The sequence below is a fragment of the Crinia signifera genome, chromosome 3, assembly GCF_055691185.1.
Source record: "Crinia signifera chromosome 3, ASM5569118v1, whole genome shotgun sequence".
NCBI classification, from domain to species: Eukaryota; Metazoa; Chordata; class Amphibia; order Anura; family Myobatrachidae; genus Crinia; species Crinia signifera.
In genome coordinates, this window is record NC_139219.1 from 192548543 (window position 1) to 192563098 (window position 14556).

The window sequence follows — 14556 nt, forward strand, 5'->3', positions numbered from 1 at the left end:
TTTTGCGGTTGGTGATCTACACTCTGGAAATGAGAAACAAGATATACAAAGGATATATATATATATATATATATATATATATATATATACACACACACACACACACACACACATACATATATACATATTTCACAGCTCATTGCTGCTCTGTCTTTTTCAACAGTTTTCCTTCAACTACATATTCAGTATTACATGAGCGCAATATATTCATTCCATTGTCTGCTTACATGGTACATTACTTCCACTGTGTCTTCTGGCAAGTGACTTTTAATCCAGTCAATAGCTTGTCCTGCAGGATCACTTACTAAGCCCCAAGAGCTGCCAGTCATCGCAGTAGAAAACATGCATGAATTATTCAGTGCAAGGGGGTTCGTTGGAAGTCCCCTGTTCTCCAGTGTCTTGGTTTCAATCTATATAGCAAGATATGTGATTTATAAATAGTGAGCACCAAAGCATGAATTATTAGCATCCAACATTATGCAGAATGCTATTATATAACTATGCTGCATGCAGTTAAGCTTAGCACTACGGATGGTGTAGACAAACGGAGCTTTCTACAGTACAGCGGCTCTATGTAGTAGATGACCAACAGATTTTGGATACCATTTAACCCGTTGAGTGCCAATGTTGCTGTGAGAGATCCTTAAAAAATATCCGCTAAAAATGGCAGCCACTGCGACTTATTTTTTAGGGTGCAATATTTAACTAGACTTCAATGAACTGTATTTGTATTTATTTATACTAAAAGAGCAGTCACTGTGACCGATGCTGGCATTATTAGCGCATATTCTGAAGATCGCTCCGAGCAACATTGGCACTCAAAGGGTTAAAACTGCAATCAGAATATACAGTAGAAAGTCAGCAATAGCAAAGTGAGCGCTTATACTGGAGGCAGGAATCCTTTTTGTCTCCCAATTTCTTGAAACGCTTATAAAATGCATTTGCTAGGTATCATTAATATACACATACAACCTTATTTAATAAAGTAGATTAGGTAATAGGCATCTGAATAATTAATATTAATTATAGAAAATCAATTGAAGTTGTTAGTATTATTTTATGCTGCAAAAGAGCTTCGCTACAAAGCTGTAGCAGATCATACATTTCACAACTGCAAGATGGATGAGACTTTTACCTGAATGTCAGGAATATGAGGAGGAATATCCTTCTGGCCTAGTGGCCTTTGTAATGGGGCATACACAAGGAGCGATTTTGGATCATTTTCCAGGCGATCTGACTAGATTTGACTAGATTGCTTAGAAAATAACCCAAAAATTGCTTGTTTGTGCATCGCTGTGTGCTGAGCAAACGCTGTGAGCTGAGCATTCTTACTGAGCGATCTAGCATCACTCAGATTGCTGGCGTACCTTGCTCAGTGTGTAGGCCCCATCAGAGAGTGTAGTTGTACTGGTGGTTGGGAAATCACTTAAGCATAAGGCACACTAGGCCAGCAGGCACAGCCCTGTTCCCTTTCTGTACATGCAGAGATCTGTGCAGTATAATTTCAGCATACTGTACATCTTGCATTGCGTTTTGTTCTCATGGGGCATATTTGTTTCATGTTTATTAACATGTTTCACTTTTATACCCTCTGTAGTTGAAAAGTAAGCTTCAGCAATTTTAAACATAATAACAATAAAAGTTAAATTTTAATGAATGATGTTTGTCGGTGGATACTCTCTATAGGACAAATTACATAATATATTAGTCCAGTGAGTGGCCTGAACTGGGAATACTTTTTCTTCTTCTTTGAATTGTACTAGTAGTAATTATTCCTGGGAGCACCTCCAAAACTCAATAAATTACACATCCCATAGTTAATCTGGAATGGGCTAATAAGATATCCAAGTAATAACACACGTCTGTACAGACACCTCCAAACCTTCTGTTGAAAAGTAAGCTAAGCACAGGTGAGAAAGAGATCATACCGGGGTGTGCATGAACTGCATGAGCGGAAAGTTCTTCAGGAGCATTCTCTGTGGGAGCGTAAGACAGCAGCTCTCACACACTTGGAAAAGCAAATGAGTAACTTTCATCCTACAATGGAAAAATCATATACATATATTTTAATAATTATGAAAATATTGTTTTTATTTTACAATATAGTGTTACTAGATGGTATCATCCTGGGTCTATTTAGTAACAATGATGCAACAGACTTTTTTTTAACAATCTACATTACAGACTTTTTATTTTTGATTAACCTTCCCTCGCCATGTACTAAATGTACAGGGACATCGGTTGTGATAAATTCTAGGAACGGAATGCATACAGATGACCAGCGGACAGAATGACGGCAGTTAGAATACCAATGCTGACATCCCATGTATGGATCCTGACAGGTCCGGTACAGCCTAACTCTCCCTGTTAGTGAATAACAATAACCCTCCTACCCCACCACCTAGACCTAACACCCCCCACAGACTAATCCTACCACCCCTCAAGTCCCTTGCTAAACCTAACCCCCTTACTTCAACCCCCCCCTACCCCCCCCCCCCCCCCACCAGGGTAAACCATTGCCTGCCCCGCATTCTTATGTTCTAAGCATTGCTAAGCGCATCCCTGGGAAATTCAGAGGAGTCTTTCATTTTTTTACATAACAATAACGTGGTTTATATCATCTGCTGATGGCATAAACCATTGGGACCAAACTCCTAAAATCTTTGCTTTTCAGAGTTTGAGTTTGGAACATAGGTGTCAGCCCATGCTCTGTGGCAATTGAAACCCCATACATTTGGATATTAATAGGAAACATAAACGTAAAAATTGCTGTTTCTACATCATTTATGGTGACAAAAAGCTTGATACAAAGGCCCCTTTCTTTCACAAGTTAGGGAATATGAGATTTATAAACTACCATTATACCTGTAACAGCATATGATAATCCTACTGCACACATACTGTACCTTCCATCCACACTGAGTGCAGGGCAGTAAGTGAGACAGGCTGCAGCCAGCACACAGTTTGTCAGTAGCTCCTCGGTACTGCTCTGGGTAACCCTTTCTCTCCATTCTTCTTCTTGTACTTTCAATCTTAAGTAAAAGATGCATCAAATCATATGAATAAAAAACACAAATGAAACACACATGATAACACAAGAATATGCTAATGACGCAAGAGGCATCTTTTGTAAATAGACTCCTCCTGTCACTGGCTTCAGGATGGCCAGAGAATATGCTTGGCTTGCCTCACCCACGCTCCACCCTCTAACGGACACAGCGATTTGCGGTCGAGCAAAACAAAAATGGCCCAAGGTCACAGTCGTGACCCGGGATTGAACACTCCCCTCAGTATGGTTACTAACTGACCTGTCTAGCGTGTCTACGGCTGAGTGCAGCTTCTCCTCATGTGAACGCAGTTCTTCTTCCAATTGATATTTAAGATTGACAGCAGCATCATACTCTTCATGAAGGTGTGTCACCTATCAATAAATCTTCAGTATCTTAGCATCATTTTGAAAATATTTGTAGTAACAAATGTGGATAGAATAAATATAAGTGAAAGATAAAGGAGAATAGGCAATACAAATACAAGTGATCCATATACAGCTCTTTTGGATTAACAAGTAGATACAAGGCCATTCAAATAGTATCCAGGTTGACAGTCAATAGGTCGGCACACACTAGGTTGACATTGACAAAATGTTGACATGCACTAGGTCAACACTAGCAAACCGCAAGGGTCGACACATGAAATAGTCAATATGGTTGTTTTAATGGCATCAAAAAGTTAAAACCCTGTCCACCTTTTGTCAATGTGGACCTTGTGCCTGAAGACAATGTTGTCCCACTCCCCTCTGATTAATGTTTTTTTTTGTAATAATCTTTTTTATTGAAATGTATAAAAGTACACATTTTATAAGTCATATTTATACGTGTCATCATTTAGTAAGATTTACATATGTGGTATTTTCAAGTCAAAGGTCTAATAATACAAAATACAGTATCCATGCTTTAGAGATGTTAATAATTAATGTCTTTGACATTCAATTATAACGATAAATTGTGTATATTCTGTATATTCTGATGTGTATTAAACTTTTGTACAGTATCTACTTCTGCTAGTTTCAGTAAAATTATGGGTACTTGTTTCCTAGCACGGCCACACCGATTTACATCGGGGTGGTCGTGTCGGAAAAATCGGGTCGATCGCATCGCATGCGATTTGGTCGCATGCGATGCGATCGACGCGACCGACCGATTTTGGACCCGATTTTTTTTTTTTTATGAAATGTAAATCGGGTCCCTGGGACCCGATTTGACATTGAATTCAATGTAAAATATTCTCAACCCCCCCAAATGTCCCGGCGTACACCCCACCCCACGATAGACGCCAACCCGAAGCGTGGCGAGCGCAGCGAGCCCGCGAGGGGCGGCGGTGCGCGTCCTCCGACCTTTTCATTCCCCTACTATCCACGTCGGCGTGGAGTTGAGAATAGAATAGTGTGGCGAGCGCAGCGAGCCACCGAGCCCGAAGCGTGGCGAGCGGACGCGTATAACTTCACAGGTATACGCGTCCCCTCGCGGGGCTCGCTGCGCTCGCCACGCTTCGGGCTCGGTGGCTCGCTGCGCTCGCCACACTATTCTATTCTCACTCCACGCCAACGTGGATAGTAGGGGAATGAAAAGGTCGGAGGACGCGCACCGCCGCCCCTCGCGGGCTCGCTGCGCTCGCCACGCTTCGGGTTGGCGTCTATCGTGGGGTGACGACGGGGACATCTATAATGTGAAATGGGTCATATTGGCCCATTTCACATTTTTTAAAGATTTCAATGTTAAAAAATATTTTAACATTGAAGCCTATAGAAAAATCGGGGGCATCGCGTCGGGACCATTCTTAATGGTCCCGACCGACGCGATGCCCCCGATATTTTACCTTTCCCGACACGATTTCAATGTTAAAATATTTTTTAACATTGAAGCCTATGGGGAAATCGGGGGCATCGCGTCGGTCACGTCGGGACCATTGTTAATGGTCCCGACCGACGCGATGCCCCCGATATTGTGCCTAGCCGGCTAAATGGACCTGATTTCAAAGGAAATCGGGTCCATCGGGGGTAATCGTGTACCTTAAGTTAAGGTACACGATTACCCCCGATTGTGGCCGTGCTAGGAAACAAGTACCAAATTATGCATATTGTATATTATGACAAGAAGTTAGTGTGTCATATATGTCGTCTTTGGTCATGCATATAAACATTACAGTTGGTAACTGTAAACTAAAGAAAGTCTTTCTGAATTTTTATTTTATTTTGATAGGGTTAATGTAAATGTCAAACATTATATAAAGTGTATCGGGAGAGGGGATTAGAGTAGAGTGGCGTAAGTTCATCCCAGGTGCCCGGAGGCAAGAAAAATATTAGTGCACCCCCCACCACCATATAAATATATATATACATAAGTATGGATGTATCTATGTGTAACATTATGTTTAAAATAAAGTATGTGTAAAGTCTATGGTCCTGCTAGGAGGGGGAATCAGCCTCAGAAGCAATATTGAAGGCTTTCAATTAACTGATGCAAATATGCAGAGGAGGAGAGGTGCCCCCCTGGAAGCAGGAGCCCAGTGGCAGATGACTCCATTGCTTCCTAGAGTTACGCCTCTGGTAGAGGTGATTAAGTAAAGAGGATACGGACAAAGTGTAATAGTGGGGAGGGGAAGAAAGGGAAATTGGTAAGGTGAGTTTATATAATTGTATTTAGTAGTGTATGTATGCAAGAAAGAGAGGGAAATATAGGAGTTAAAAAAGAGAATAAAAAGAGAAAATAAAAGAAAGAAGAAGGAGGATAGGAAGAACAACAAGAAGAAGAAGAAGAAGGAGGAGGATAGGAAGAACAAGAAGAAGAAGAAGAAGAAGAAGGAGGAGGATAGGAAGAACAAGAAGAAGAAGAAGAAGGAGGAGGAGGATAGGAAGAAGAAGAAGAAGAAGAAGAAGAAGAAGAAGAAGAAGAAGAAGAAGAAGAAGAAGAAGAAGAAGAAGAAGAAGAAGAAGAAGAAGAAGAAGAAGAAGAAGAAGAAGAAGAAGAAGAAGAAGAAGAAGGAGGATAGGAAGAACAAGAAGAAGAAGGAGGAGGATAGGAAGAACAAGAAGAAGAAGAAGAAGAAGAAGAAGGAGGAGGATAGGAAGAACAAGAAGAAGAAGAAGAAGGAGGAGGATAGGAAGAACAACAAGAAGAAGGAGGAGGATAGGAAGAAGCAGAAGAGGAAGAAGAAGGAGGAGGATAGGAAGAAGAAGAAGAAGAAGGAGCATAGGAAAAAGAAGAAGAAGAAAAAGAAGGAGGATAGGAAGAAGAAGAAGAAGAAGAAGGAGGATAGGAAAAAGAAGAAGAAGAAGAAGAAGAAGAAGAAGGAGAAGGAGGATAGGAAGCAGAAGAAGAAGAAGAAGAAGAAGAAGCACCACAGAGTCTGGACTTTCTCATCTGATTAATGTTAATAAAATAAAATAACGGTACTCTTTACCTAGAACGGCGCCCACGATTGAAATCGCGGGCATCGCGGGTAAAATCGCGGTAATCGCGGGCATCGCGGGTAAATCGCGGGTACATCAAAATCGGGTACCCGCGATTACCGCGATTTTCCCATAGAGAACAATGTTAAAAAGCCTGATTGACCGCGATTTTAGCGTTAAATGCCTCAATGCCCGCGATTTTCCCATAGGAATCAATGTTAAATGGGCTACAGAGCCCAAATAGCCCCAATTAACCCTTAAATGTCCCCCCAATTTTTGTACGCCACCCCACGATCCACGCCAACCCGAAGCGTGGCGAGCGCAGCGAGCCCGCGAGGGGCGGCGGTACGCGTCCTACGACCTTTTCATGCCCTACTATCCACGTCGGCGTGGAGTTGAGAATAGAATAGTGTGGCGAGCGCAGCGAGCCACCGAGCCCGAAGCGTGGCGAGCGCAGCGAGCCCCGCGAGGGGACGCGGATACCTTCACAGTTATACGCGTCCCCTCGCGGGCTTCACAGGTGTCCGCGTGGCCACGGACACCTGTGAAGCCCGCGAGGGGACGCGCTTACCTGTGAAGGTATCCGCGTCCCCTCGCGGGGCTCGCTGCGCTCGCCACGCTTCGGGCTCGGTGGCTCGCTGCGCTCGCCACACTATTCTATTCTCAACTCCACGCCGACGTGGATAGTAGGGCATGAAAAGGTCGTAGGACGCGTACCGCCGCCCCTCGCGGGCTCGCTGCGCTCGCCACGCTTCGGGTTGGCGTGGATGGTGTGGTGGCGTAAAAAATTTTGGGGGACATTTAAGGGTTAATGGGCTCTGTGGCCCATTTAACATTGATTTCTATGGCCAAATCGGGTGGATTGAGGCATTTAACACTAAAATCGGGTCCATCGCGGCTTTTAACATTGCTTCCTATGGGAAATCGGGAGCATCGCGTCGCGGGCATCGCGGGTACATTTATGGCCGGCCGCGACGCGACCGACGCGATTTTTCAGGTTTAACATGGTTTTCAATGGGAAAATCGCGGGCATCGCGTCGGTCGCGTCGCGGGCAGGCATAAATGTACCCGCGATGCCCGCGACGGGCGCCGTTCTAGGTAAAGAGTACCAAAATAACTAACATCCTCTGTCACTATAAAAACTTTCACACACATATTCTACCTATAATTATCTCTTTCATTTTGTTTCTATTAGCGCATGACATATTGCCAAATTCAGATCCCACCCACATGCCGCACTCATACACATGCCTACATACATGCAAACATACATGCATACATACTTGGTTGCAAAGCAAAGAAATAGAGCACATTTATACCTTGCCATTAACGGAGCAGCAATAGCTTCCGCAGACCCCGCGGAGCCCAAAATTACCTAGCGCCTCCAAGCCACCACGTGGTCTGCGGAGCTCTTGTTATTCCACTGCTCCATTTCTATAAACCCACATGGCTGAAGAATAATACACTTTGGAATTATAATCTAGGAGTCACTATTTCAAGTGACTTAAAGGCAGGAAAGCAATGTAGCAAAGCAATGAGGAAGGCTACTCAGATGCTTGGTTGCATAGGGAGAGGAATCCGTAGCAGAAAAAAAGAAGTAATAATGCCACTTTATAGGTCATTGGTACGACCTCATCTGGAATACTGTGCCCAGTTCGGGAGACCATATCTTCAGAAGGATATAAATACATTAGAGAGTGAACAAAGAAGGGCAACTAAAATGGTGCATGGCCTACATCACAAAACGTACCAGGAAAGACTAAAAGATCTTAACATGTATAGTTTGGAGCAGAGAAGGGAAAGGGGGGACATGATAGAAATCTTCAAATATCAAGTGTTTTAACATAGTACAGGAGAGAAATTTTCTCCAAAGGAAAAGAAGTAATAGAACACAAGGACATGCACTGAAACTGGAGGGAGGTAGGTTCAGGGGAAATGTTAGAAAAAATTACTTTACAGAAAGTGTAGTGAGTAAGTGGAATAGCCTCCCATCAGAGGTGGTAGAGGCTAAGACAGTAGAACAATTTAAACATGCTTGGGATAGGCATATGAATATCCTTACAAAGAAATAAGGATCAAAAAGGGTTGAGATTACCTGAAGGATAAAAAAGAAGCAGACTAGATGGGCCAAATGGTTCTTATCTGCCGTCAAATTCTATGTTTAATATACAGTATTAAATATTTATTTATTTTATTTATTTAAAGTTTCTTATATAGCGCAGCAGATTCCGTTGCGCTTTACAACAGTACACAGTGATAAAACAAACTGGGTAACAGACAGACAGACTTGGAGGTAGGAGGGCCCTGCTGCAAGCTTACAATCTATAGCATTGGTCTTCAAACTGTGGCCCTCCAGATGTTGTGAAACTACAAATCCCAGCATGCCTTGTCACAGTTTGAACACTCCCTTATAGCAAAACTGTGGCAAGGCATGCTGGGATTTGTAGTTTCACAACATCTGGAGGGCCACAATTTGAAGACCCATGATCTATAGGGATATAGAAGGGAAACACAAGGACAGAATATAAATATAAAATATCCTGTATGTATCTACTGATGTCCAATAAGTGGGTTACGAAGTCGGTCAAAAAAATAAAAAAATTCTGCAATTACTGCTAGGGGGGGGGGGGGGGGGGGGCGTCAAACAAAACGTGAATACAAAATTTTTAGATGCTATACAATTTTGAAAAACTACATGGCAATCATCCTCTCGAGTGGTCCTACAATTTTTTCGACCCTCACAATTGAAGGGTAAACTTTTTTTTTAAACCCACCCAAATGTACATATCGAAAGTATATTTGTCAGACAAGGAACTATTCAAAATATTATATAAAATGTAGCTTAGAATTTATGCACCAATTTGTTAACAGGGTTGGATTATTAAACTTGTAACAAACAATATTGCATTGTTACCTCGTCTTGAAGTATGGAAATATCTTCTTCAGTGTGTGCCTGATTATAAAAAACGGCTGGTTCTTCTTCCAAAGTCTCCGGTATCTAAACAGAACATACAGTATAATAAAAGTATAGCATAGTTTATTATGCTCAGTGTCTCGGACACATTTTTTGGTTACTACGATTTATTATAAATCATGGTAACCCAAGCTACTTGATTATTTTCACAAGCGTTTTACATGGCTGTCTTTGGCAGTTCAAGGTTCATACTTCATACCCATTTCCTGAACCTTGAAATCTGAGCATAGCTTTGCAGGCTTGCAGCTACACCTGGAAATGGAAATACCAGGGGCAGTGTTGTTCCTAGCTGTTTGGATTCCCATTTTAGCAGTATCTCCAGTTTGAAAAAGGGGGCGTGGTCTCATGAGTTGGGGCATGGCTTTGTGCATTGAATTATATTTACCCCCTTACTTGCAAAGTGCTGTATCAATTTTTGGTACTTTATGCATGTACGTGACCTGTTCTGCATGTGCAAAAAACAGGTCCTGCAGCATTGGATGCAGGCTAGTATCAGACTGAATATTTCAAAACTTTAATACATGAGTTGGCTCTATATTCTATCCCCTTCCCGACATTGCCTTTTATGGTAATTTTTTTTTTTTTTTCCTCCTTGCGTTCAAATAAGCGTAACTTTTTTAATTTTCCGGCTATATAGACACATGAGGGCTTTTTTTTTGCGGGACAAGTTGTACTTTTTAATGGTACCATTTACTATACCGTATAATATTCTGGGGAATCAGGAAATAATTCAATGTGGGGTAAAAAGAAAAAAAAACGCAATTCCACAATTTTGCGCTGGTTACGGTTTTTTTGGAGTTCATAGTTCGTTTAAAATGATGGGTTATCTTTATTCTATGGGTCGTTACGATTCCGGTGATACCAAACTTATATAGTTTTCGTTACATTTTACCACTAAAAAAAAAAAATAGAAAATGTTACGGTTTTTCGAATTTGCGTCGCGTCGCCATGTTCTGCGGCTTATAACTTTTTTATTTTTCCACCTACGGACCTGGGTGAGGGCTCATTTTTTGCGGGCTGAAGTGTACTTTTTAATTAATACCATTATGGGATATGGGCGACTTTCTGATCTCTTTTAGCTATTTTTTTTTGGGTAGGCGATGCGACCAAAAAACGTAGTTTTGGCGTTGGGGATTATTTTCCGTTTACGCCTTTAACCGTGCGGGATAACTAATGTTATATTTTAATAGATCGGACTTTTAGGAACGCGGCGATACCAAATATGTTTATTTTTTTTATTTTTTATTTATTTTTATTTGGGAAAGGGGGGTGATTTGAACTTTTAATATTTTTTTATTTTTTTTTTATTTTTAAACTTTTTTTTTTTTTTTTTTTACTTTTACTACAAGGCCCCCTAGTGTACTTGACCACTAGGGGGCGCGATCGCCTGTACTAGGTTCAGCCATAGAGCTCTATGGCTGAACGTAGTGATTTTATGCACTTCCTATTACATCCTGCCTCAGGCAGGATATGATAGGTATGCAGACACGGCCAGCACAGGGGTCTACATTAGACCCCTGGCTACCATGGCAACCGATCGGCACCCTCCGATCTCGCTGCGGGGGGCCCCGATCGGCGCCGGAGGGGGGCGCCCCCCCTCCGATCAGCTATTTAAGGACTGCGGTCGCTTTGCCCGCGGTGCTTAAAGGGTTAAACGTCCACGATCTGCGAACTCGCCACTCGTGGCCGTGAGAGCAGGGACCTGGCTGTAATATACAGCCATTACCTGCTCTCTTTCAAGCCAGCTCACTCCGTGAGCTGGCTTGATTCCCCCGCAACCGACATATGACGTAAATGTACGTCATATGTCGGGAAGGGGCTATAAGTGGGTTACAAAGCCATGGAAAGATGACCACTCACCATTCGAGACTGCTCCTCCTTTAAAATTAGATTCTCCTTCTCTCTTTCTAAATCTGACAACTTTTGCTGGCAATCCTTTAATGGTACACAATGCCGAGTGTATTCTACGACAGCAACAACAAACGCCACCAGAGATGCTGCGTCCTCAGAGCTGTACCGGGCTGCAGCAATCGTGATTCCTCCTCTTTTTGCATCTTTACTTTTATTATAGTCAGTGTGTGAATATTTCTTGGCTGGAGTGATGGACTGGGGTGTAGCATCTGCAAAAAGTGAAGAATGTGCAATGAGGTATCTGCCTAAAAGAACATTTTATTGATTTTTATATACCATGGACCTTATTCTGGTCCATTCACATCGGCCGTTCTTTCACATGGGGACTGATGTTTAGCTGCATTTCTGCGCATGTGCATAATCCAGATGTGTGCGGCCACAGCAAACAGACTGTTCACGGGTGCATGCGGGGTACTCGCCCATGGGAACAACGCTGGGCATTCCCATGGCAATTGCCGGGTGACGTGGCACTGCCCGCTCACTTCCTCCCATATGTGCAAACATATATATATATATATATATATATGTAAGCACAGAGTCACTTTATATATGCGTGCATGCACCACATCTTTTGATGGTCTGCGAGAAACGTTCAGTTTCTCATGTACACACTAGTGATTTATTGTTCAGATGATTGTCCACATAAAGTAGATGTTTTTAAATTAATTATGGGCAGAAAATAGGACAGATGATCACAAATGCATACACCTTTAATAATGTTCTCTACGAATAATGTGCAGCAGATCAGATGCAATCATCCAATCTGACTAGTTCTCTACAAATGATGTGCAGCAGGTCAGATCCAACCATCCGGTCTGACTGGTTTTGGAACAATAATCGCCCCTCGATGCTCTCTACACACTCTGAGAAAGCAGACAGAGCAGTTGAAAATCAGCCAATCTATTGATTATTGCATAGTGGGGCTAATTCAGATGAGGTTGAAGTGGCTATCACTGTTGCTTCCCTGAAATCAGCGGGTTTAGAATGACACTTAGACAGTCAGGATTCTGACAGTCCTTGGTTGGACATCGTAATCCTGACTGCCGGGACTCTGACAGGAGGCGAGCGCTACGAAGCCCATTGCAGGCTTGGTGGCTCGCTGTGCTCGCCACGGGTTTTGTTCTCCCTCTAGGGAGAAGAGCTCCTGTCAGTCGGGATCCTGACTGTCAAGAATTTAACAGGTGGGATTCTGATGTCAAACATGACTGTTGGACTCCCCGGCTGATGGAGCAGTACGGTGATGCAGCAAGAGTTGTCTAATACAAGTAGGTGCCTCCTGCTGCAGTAGTGAAAACAACCTGCAACATAGGATGCAGCCATCGGATCACTCTCACACTCTAGGATGGCTTGTGGCACCCACGGAGACATACAAGCTGCCGTTGCTGAAACCAGGAAATCTCCGTCCAATCCAGATCCCTGGCCTCTTCCCCCCTAAATGGTGGTGAATCCTCTGTTTTGGTATATGGATGCCGCTACCACCTCCAAAATGGGTCCTGCTTTCTACAATACAGGACCGGTTCCTGCACATTCAAATTGGGACCTGTCAATGTGCAAAGTACCGAACGTCAGTATTTTAGCATGAATGAGCAGATCGGATAGGTCCTGAATGACCTTCAGTGACTACCTAGCTTTAGTGATTATAATTGCCATTGTTAAGACTCTTTAAATTGGATATTAGCATTAAGGATCATTTGGTTTTGTAAGGTAATTGAAAACTCTCCTCTCTGCTACATCAGTGCTCTTCATTGGTAGAAAGTGGAGGAAAGGAATGATGGGGACTGTATACAGCCAAATGCTATAAAAGTATACAGAGCTACAAGAAAATTATGAATAACATTGCTTTCCTATATCATTCAGACAATTTTAATAAAATCTGCTTATTGGTATAGTCATTAATTATTCATTATATACTATATGGTTGTAGCTGTTCATTTTCATGAGATCCGGATATGGTCATTGTCGGCACATGAAAAGGTTGACATGCATATTTAAAAAAAAAAAATTGGGGGAACTTTATCATACTTTCACATGGACTACAACTGGAAATGCTAAAGTATGCCAAAGGCAGCGAGGCATCTGATCCAAATCATGGCGAGCGAAGAGTACACTAATAGGAGATACAGATGCTAAAATGTACAAACTGACACCCAAAAAATGTGAAAAACTCATGTTGATAGTTTAATGTGTCGGCCGTTTCTGTGTTGAGTTTTTGCTTTGTTGACCTTTTTCCCACATCGATTTTGGTTGACACTGTCAACCAAATTACTGTTGACCTTTGACCCACACCTAGATTTTCACTGTCTGATTCCCTAGGGCAAGCTCTCTAATCATTACATAAAAAAAAACAATAAAATAATGTATTTTAATTTAATTAAAAAAAGATAAAATAGAAGTACCCATAATGTAAAATGTAATCCAAAAAGAATAATAGTAAAGGGTTATTGTTTGGTTTGGTTCATATTTGCTTCATATTTATTTATTTATATTGTGCTTCTCCCCTTTTCTTACCTCACTTTGGAAGTTTAACTCTCCAAAATAGACTTTATTACTAAACATAAGATACAAATGCAGAATGGAAGCATTTACAGTAGATTCATGGGTGTGGAATATAAAACCATGGGGATACGGTCATTAGGTCGACACGCATTTGGTCAACAAGCATTAGTTCTACATGCTAAAAGGTCGACGGGTCATTAGGTCGACAAAAGCATTAGGTCGACATGGGCAAGGTCAACAGTCAAAAGGTCGACATGGGGTTTTCACTGTTTTTTGAGCCGACATGTGCCGACATGCGGTATTTTATGCCCTACCATCCACTAGGTCATGGTGGGAGAATAAAACCATGCTTAAAACATTGCGATCGCAGCAAACCATGCGAGGGGACACGGTGCTACGTATCAATGTCCATGTCGACTGTGTCGACATTCGGGTAAAAAAACTGTGAAAAACCCCACATCAACCTTTTGACTGTCGATCTAATGCTTGTGTTGACATAATGATCTATCGACTTAGACCCATGTCAACCTAGACCCATGTCGACCTTTCAGAATGTCGACCTAATTGTGTCGACCCAATGCTTGTCGACCTTCTTGTTGTAGACCTAATGATCCATACTCAAAACCTAGAGTAACATATCCATACACAGTATGACTATAGGTCCATAGTACAAGTGACACAGAGACTTGCAAACAGTAATCCAAAATGGGTGTTTTTTTAGCTCAAC

The 14556-nt window shown here is 42.1% G+C and overlaps 1 protein-coding gene across 3 annotated transcripts in view; it reads right to left on the bottom strand.

The window, feature by feature from the left end:
* The window catches only part of LOC146064079 (uncharacterized), a 251126-nt gene that overhangs the window by 42643 nt on the left and 193927 nt on the right, over nucleotides 1–14556 (bottom strand). For all 3 annotated transcript variants that reach the window (XR_014471743.1, XM_083177154.1, XM_083177153.1), the window contains exons 81-86: nucleotides 11283–11542; nucleotides 9363–9446; nucleotides 3309–3421; nucleotides 2907–3032; nucleotides 1929–2037; nucleotides 228–410 (exon numbers count right to left, since the gene is read on the bottom strand). Coding sequence is in view for 2 of the 3 variants with exons in the window: in XM_083177154.1 (XP_083033280.1) it covers nucleotides 228–410; nucleotides 1929–2037; nucleotides 2907–3032; nucleotides 3309–3421; nucleotides 9363–9446; nucleotides 11283–11542 (875 nt within the window). In the remaining variant the exon portion in view is untranslated. The remainder of the gene's footprint in view (nucleotides 1–227; nucleotides 411–1928; nucleotides 2038–2906; nucleotides 3033–3308; nucleotides 3422–9362; nucleotides 9447–11282; nucleotides 11543–14556) is intronic.